This window comes from Coregonus clupeaformis, chromosome 25 (assembly GCF_020615455.1).
Source record: "Coregonus clupeaformis isolate EN_2021a chromosome 25, ASM2061545v1, whole genome shotgun sequence".
NCBI classification, from domain to species: Eukaryota; Metazoa; Chordata; class Actinopteri; order Salmoniformes; family Salmonidae; genus Coregonus; species Coregonus clupeaformis.
The window spans coordinates 15,808,296-15,815,945 of NC_059216.1; the positions used below are offsets into that span (position 1 = coordinate 15,808,296).

The window sequence follows — 7,650 nt, forward strand, 5'->3', positions numbered from 1 at the left end:
GTCCCACAGTATCACCTCCAGTGCTAACACAGTGACAGGGTAGAAAGCTGGATCAGTGGTGAGCTGTAATGTTGGTTTGTGATCCCTGTTGGCATTTCAGCAAAGCAACCCAGAGGAGGATTCTGGATATATAGTTACTCGTTCATATCTGTGGTTTATTTTGAGATAAGCAGCTGGATCACTATAGAGAGGTTGTCATGTTTGGTCAAATATGAACAACGTAACAATTTGGCTGCAATACATTCCTCCGTTCTCTCTGTGTTGGCATGGATTGGGAGTTTTTCAGGCACATGTGATCTGTATTGGTGAAATCCACTGACAGATTGGTAATGTGAATAGGCCAATGGAGCTGCATGCTGACTGGGGTTGTACAGTTTGTGATTCATAAAGGTGTCGTCAGAGCGCTGTCTCTGTCCTGTGAAAGCCATATGTATGGACTGGTCTGTCTCTGTCCTGTGAAAGCCATATGTATGGACTGGTCTGTCTCTGTCCTGTGAAAGCCATATGTATGGACTGGTCTGTCTCTGTCCTGTGAAAGCCATATGTATGGACTGGTCTGTCTCTGTCCTGTGAAAGCCATATGAATGGACTGGTCTGTCTCTGTCCTGTGAAGGCCATATGTATGGACTGGTCGGCCGAGCCCTCTGATTGGCTGACCACCTAGATCTGTCGTAGCCCCTTGCTATGAGTCAGTGACTTTACATTATATGCTATATGTGGCTATATGTCCGTGGCTATATGTCCGTGGCTATCTATCCGTGGCTATACAACAGTGACTATATGTCCGTGACTATCTGTCCGTGACTATACGTCAGTGGCTATATGTCCGTGACTATTTGTCCTTGGCTATACGTCCGTGACTATTTGTCCGTGGTTGCACGTCAGTGGCTATCTGTCCGTGGCTATATGTCCGTGACTATCTGTCCGTGGCTATATGTCCGTGGTTATATGTCCGTGGCTATATGTCCGTGGTTGCACGTCAGTGACTATTTGTCCGTGATTACACGTCCGTGCCCTCTCGGGGGTATAAGAGATTGTTGACACTAAAGCTGTTGTAGAAGTGGCTGTTGAACTGTCCTGCCTGTCCCCCTCCACTGAATGTGTTGTAGTACAGTCCTCTGTTAAAGGGAGACAGGCTGTCTGCTGGGTGACCGTGGCCCCCGAGGCCCGGCTCTAAGACCCCCGGGCTGTGACTGTCCTGGCCTGGGCCCGGGTTGGTGGTGTGGTATGGACTGCTATGGAGGGCTGTAATGTTCCTATTGGTCAGCTCGTTGACCAGTCCCAGAGAGCTAGTCTGTCTGCTGGGGGTACCAGAGGAGAGGGGACTGGAGGCTCCTAGGGGCCCGGAGCCCAGCCCAGACATACTGCTGAAGAAGTTATTAAAACACGGAGCGCCGCTGGACGCCAGGCCCGGGGAGGAGGAGCTCTTATGGCCCTCACTGACCACCTCCATGTCTGAGGAGGAGGGGCCAATGAGCTGGGGGTTGTCCATGGTCTTGATGGGCGGGGCGGTTCGGCCGTCCTCTGTCTTGGTGCCGTTAGTGGAGTCAGAGCGCCGCTTCCTCTTTCTCCTGAAGTTCCCGTTGTCAAACATCTTCTCACAGTTAGGATCCAACGTCCAGTAGTTCCCTTTACCTGAAACATAAATCATAGAAACTTTAGCATTATTATATAGTATTTAGATATTAATAAGCCATTATTAATACACATTAGTATTATGTACATATCCAATTAAGAACTGGAGGGTGATATGTTCATTCTAAACTTGAGAAAACTGATGCTGGGCTAAACAATATTACAGGATAAAAGAAATGAGGCCTGCACACAGAATGATGTTTTATGTCAAGTAAAATATATAGCAGGAATAAAGCACTAGGAGCAGCAACATTCCATGTGCGGGCCTCTTTATATGTACACATCCACATAATGTGGTCCTCTGTAGCTCAGCTGTTATATTATTAACGTTGTAGTAGTTTAGTATGCTTCACATTATCACAAACAGTGATGTCAAACACATTTGGGTTTGGAATGATGCACTGATGAGGAAGCCAATGTCTAGGTAGCTATTCATTTTAGTGAGTGTGGGGTTAGGATAGTGTCATTCCCCAGAATATGGGTGCTCCGCTCTGCACCTCCAGGATTAGGATATTAAACTGCCATGGTAGGAAACTGAAGGCTCATTTAGTATGGACAAGAAGCCTCTAATAACAAGCTAAGCCGTTATGTTGTAATCCATAAAGTTTCCTACACTAAACTTTACAGTAATGTACTGTTAAACCAAAGTTTCTTTGGAATTTACGGTTACATACTCTACCTTTATTTACAGTAATTTACAGGTAACTAGCTGCCAGTAAATTTACGTAAAAACAACAGCATTTGTTTTACAGTGTATTATAACAAACTGTTGGGGCAATCTAATCTTGACCACATAGTTCTAATCTAATCTATAGAATAATATATACATGTTCTAATCTATAGAATTACTTCATAGTTCTAATCTAATCTCTAGAATAATATATATTCTAATCTATAGAATGATCACATAGTTCTAATCTAATCTCTAGAATAATATATATTCTAATCTATAGAATGATCACATAGTTCTAATCTAATCTCTAGAATAATATATATTCTAATCTATAGAATGACCACATAGTTATTTTTATTTCCCATGCTAAAGAAGCAAAGGCCACTCTATATATTAGATACATTATATTAGACTCATCTCAAGTCTATGGGACACTGCTGATAACAATTCCTAGATTTAATATGCACTAAATATACACTATGATAAGCATTCCAGTCTTCAAAATAAAGGAAACGAATTAAAGGATAAAATTAACAATTACCAGAATATGGTATGAATAAACCTCTATATTATCCAAATGATTTTAACTGACATGATCGCCTTGTTGTTAAGGGAATTATCTAATTTAACCTAGTTTATTTTTCCGTTGAAAACCCGATATGGGAACTCGCGCTAGGTTAGGTTAGTCTGCAACAGGCCTACATCAACTCGTTCAATCGGTTTTAGGCCCAAACTTTTACACGTCTTTTTATAGGATTTCTAACCGACAGCTGAATCACATAGCCTACCTGAGTAATTCGAATATAAAATAATATCTACAAAATGGGCCTAGATGTTACAATAATAGAACAGGATAGGATAGGATAATACCTGGGTCATCCTCATCGCGGGGGACCTTTTTAAAACAGTCGTTGAGTGACAGGTTGTGTCGGATAGAGTTCTGCCACCCCGCCTTGCTCTTCTTGTAGAACGGGAAGTTATCAGCGACGTACTGGTAGATCTGACTCAGGGTCAACTTCTTCTCCTGCGCGTTCTGGATCGCCATGGCGATGAGCGCAGAGTAAGAGTAAGGAGGACGGACCATCTTCAGCAACTCTTCCTGACTGGCGATGGACAGCCAACCCAGGTCCGGACCCCCGAACCCGGGAGAGTTGGTAAGGAACTGCCGCTGGGTACCATAGGAAGGAGGCATAAAGGATGCGGTGTTGTTTCCGTGCAGGTAAGGGGTGGAGGAGTTGACCGGGGGCCCGTTCAGCCACAGGGATGACGCGTAATCTCCCAGGCCGTATCCAGACGGTCTCTGTGCACTCTGGAGTCCAGCCTGGTGGTACATGCTGAAGTTATCGCAGTAGACAGCCATCTCCGGCGGCTCCTGGGTGCTCTTGGGCTGGGGTTGGAGAGAGCTTGCGGTTGGAGAGGAGGTGTGGTGGACTGAAGGGTCGATGGAGTTCATGCTCCACGCGGGAGGACAACCCCAACGGAATTAGAACACGACAGTAACGTTCAGACCGACGACCTGATTCCAAGCGCGCAACGTCAGCAACAAGTGCCAGAATCCAAAATTGGAGTTTTAATTTTATAACTTCAGACCAACAGCTTCTCATCCAGACACTAGATCATCTCTAACAGCCAATAGACACTCACTAACTGGTTGGGGGTGTGGCCATTGAACTTAGTTTAGAGCAAGTTCAGAGGTGTGAAAGAGAAGAACTTCTCTATGTTTCATACAAACGGCAACATAAAACCCCACAGTGAGTGTTAACTTGAAATGTAATATTAATTGAAAAATGGAGGTTGTGAATTATTCCAACTAGGGCCAGTAGATAGGTCTAATATAAAAGACTTGCCACTTCCCCTACTGTTCTCCAAATGTTTCTATTATATCATGTTTTTTAAATGATTGTTGTTATAATTACTACCGTTATTATGAATATTATTATTTTAATAATATACATGTACATTTTAATATTTTCTAATGATATGCATTCAGATTAAAAGGCCTATCTAATAAATATATGGATATATATCTCTGTCTAAATCATGATTTTGGTTATTCATAATATTATAATTCTCATCCTTGTTATTATCATTAGTAGTATTGGTAACAGCAGAAGCCTAGATTACCATTAGGCCTATTAGAATTAGTAGCCTACTAGTAGTAGTCCTATATGTTATCAAATTAATATCACTGGGCTTATAATAATAAATAAATAAAATAAATAAAATAAATAAAATAAATAAAATAAATAAAATAAATAAATAAAAATACTAATAAAATATTTATTATTTAATTATTCAATTAGATTTGCTTTGAGTTGAGGAAGCATTGAACTACAATGTTCATTATTCATGTCTGGTTCAATAAATTAATAAAGTAGCATGATGTGTGTGTGTGTGTGTGTGTGTGTGTGTGTGTGTGTGTGTGTGTGTGTGTGTGTGTGTGTGTGTGTGTGTGTGTGTGTGTGTGTGTGTGTGTGTGTGTGTGTGTGTGTGTGTGTGTGTGTGTGTGTGTGTGTGTGTGTGTGTGTGTGTGTGTGTGTGTGTGTGTGTGTGTGTGTGTGTGTGTGTGTGTGTGTGTGTGTGTGTGCGTGTGTGTGGTCCTCTGTAGCTCAGCTGGTAGAGCACGGCGCTTGTAACGCCAAGGTAGTGGGTTCGATCCCCGGGACCACCCATACACAAAAATGTATGCGCACATGACTGTAAGTCGCTTTGGATAAAAGCTTCTGCTAAATGGCATATTATTATTATTTATGTGTGTATGTGGATGAATGTGTGTGTGACTATAAAAGTGTGTGGCCTAAACTAAGACCTGTGGGTGTATGACTAAGACCTGTGGGTGTATGACTAAGACCTGTGGGTGTATGACTAAGACCTGTGGGTGTATGACTAAGACCTGTGGGTGTATGACTAAGACCTGTGGGTGTATAATGGTATCAACCTGTTGCTCAGATCATCTATAAATCATTATCAATTATGAGAAAATACTTTCAATCTGATTTTATAGAATAAATGTAAAATGGGCCCAACAGCTTTATAAAGCAGACTTCTAAAAGAATAAGACAGAATAAAAAATGTGGCCACATTCTTGTGTCAATTGAGTAAAAACCCTCATCAATCATAAAATAATATTCCAAACTTTGGAAAACAACCAAGAAGTGTAGCTATAGTGTAGCTCTTGTCCAGTTTATAAAAGAGTCTGTGGCCTTTCTTCCTGTATAACAAGATCACATGAACAACTCTGTGATGATCCATCATCATGTTCATATAGATGAGCTACAAAAGAAACCAACTGCCTTGCAATCTTAAAAAGCAGCACTTATATTAGTATAGCACATCTCCCAGTACACACTGCTTCCTAATGACGCCCGTCCATCACACAAGGTTCAGATTTGGACTCAACTCACAGCGAATGCAATAAATATAGCCAACATTTGCAGTTGGAAGAATTAAATGTAATCCTATCAAATTCATAGACCTGCTCTACAATCTCAGACATTTTTTGTATTTCGCAAATTATAATATTGCCAAAGAATAGTGGACATTTGTCAATCATTTAATCAATAATTTGTCGTTCACGTTTTAGAACGCTGCAAGTAATAAATGTCCCGAACTCTTCTGATTAAGGCCCACACCATCCGTGGGGCTATACTGCCCTCTACTGTAGACAGACTGACATAGGAGGAAGGCGACAGTGACGCAGTGCACCGATTAACCACACGATGGCGCCGTGTGTTTTCTCTCTCCTCCGCGACCAACACATCCCGCAGTGGACGTAACAGCCACACGATGGACACAGGTGTGTGTTCCACTGGAGGAATTTATGAAACACGAGATGAAAATGTTGCAAGAGAACAAGCCAAAAATGTTTTAAGAGGGAGGGAGGGAGGGAGAAAGGGAGGGAGGGAGGAAATACATTAAACAAGCAAAGGCAGCGTAGCTTACAGTATGTAGGCATACCTTTTTCAAGAGGCACCTTCCCATTTGGAAGGGTAATTCTCTGTGCTATTTGGGTTGTTGATTAGATTTGTTCTGACATATATTGATTTTTTTATTTAACAAAAAATATTATTTAAAAAATATATATAATTTGTGTACTTGATTGATATTTTACTGCATTGTTAGAACCTAGTAACTTAAGCATTTCGCTGAACCCGCTATAATATCGGCTACACTGTGAACATGATCAATAAACTTTGATTCCATTTGGATATAATACCACTGGGTAATATATCCAGATAGAGTAGAGAGGGGGGCCTCCAGACCACTGGGTAATATATCCAGATAGAGTAGAGAGGGGGCCTCCAGACCACTGGGTAATATATCCAGATAGAGTAGAGAGGGGGGCCTCCAGACCACTGGGTAATATATCCAGATAGAGTAGAGAGGGGGCCTCCAGACCACTGGGTAATATATCCAGATAGAGTAGAGAGGGGGGCCTCCAGACCACTGGGTAATATATCCAGATAGAGTAGAGAGGGGGGCCTCCAGACCACTGGGTAATATATCCAGATAGAGTAGAGAGGGGGCCTCCAGACCACTGGGTAATATATCCAGATAGAGTAGAGAGGGGGGCCTCCAGACCACTGGGTAATATATCCAGATAGAGTAGAGAGGGGGGGCCTCCAGACCACTGGGTAATATATCCAGATAGAGTAGAGAGGGGGGCCTCCAGACCACTGGGTAATATATCCAGATAGAGTAGAGAGGGGGGCCTCCAGACCACTGGGTAATATATCCAGATAGAGTAGAGAGGGGGCCTCCAGACCACTGGGTAATATATCCAGATAGAGTAGAGAGGGGGGCCTCCAGACCACTGGGTAATATATCCAGATAGAGTAGAGAGGGGGGCCTCCAGACCACTGGGTAATATATCCAGATAGAGTAGAGAGGGGGCCTCCAGACCACTGGGTAATATATCCAGATAGAGTAGAGAGGGGGGCCTCCAGACCACTGGGTAATATATCCAGATAGAGTAGAGAGGGGGCCTCCAGACCACTGGGTAATATATCCAGATAGAGTAGAGAGGGGGCCTCCAGACCACTGGGTAATATATCCAGATAGAGTAGAGAGGGGGGCCTCCAGACCACTGGGTAATATATCCAGATAGAGTAGAGAGGGGGCCTCCAGACCACTGGGTAATATATCCAGATAGAGTAGAGAGGGGGCCTACAAACCACTGGGTAATATATCCAGATAGAGTAGAGAGGGGGCCTCCAGACCACTGGGTAATATATCCAGATAGAGTAGAGAGGGGGCCTCCAGACCACTGGGTAATATATCCAGATAGAGTAGAGAGGGGGGCCTCCAGACCACTGGGTAATATATCCAGATAGAGTAGAGAG

General features: G+C 42.8%; 1 protein-coding gene across 1 annotated transcript; it reads right to left on the minus strand.

Moving 5' to 3' along the window:
* Positions 1-640: 640 nt before the first annotated feature.
* foxi2 (forkhead box I2) lies at positions 641-3,789 on the minus strand. Its single transcript, XM_041870882.1, has 2 exons — positions 3,179-3,789; positions 641-1,635 (listed from the first exon to the last, which is right to left on the minus strand). The coding sequence occupies exons 1-2, from the start codon at positions 3,759-3,761 to the stop codon at positions 1,001-1,003; spliced, it is 1,218 nt and encodes a 405-aa protein (XP_041726816.1). The 5' UTR covers positions 3,762-3,789; the 3' UTR covers positions 641-1,000.
* Positions 3,790-7,650: the final 3,861 nt, after the last annotated feature.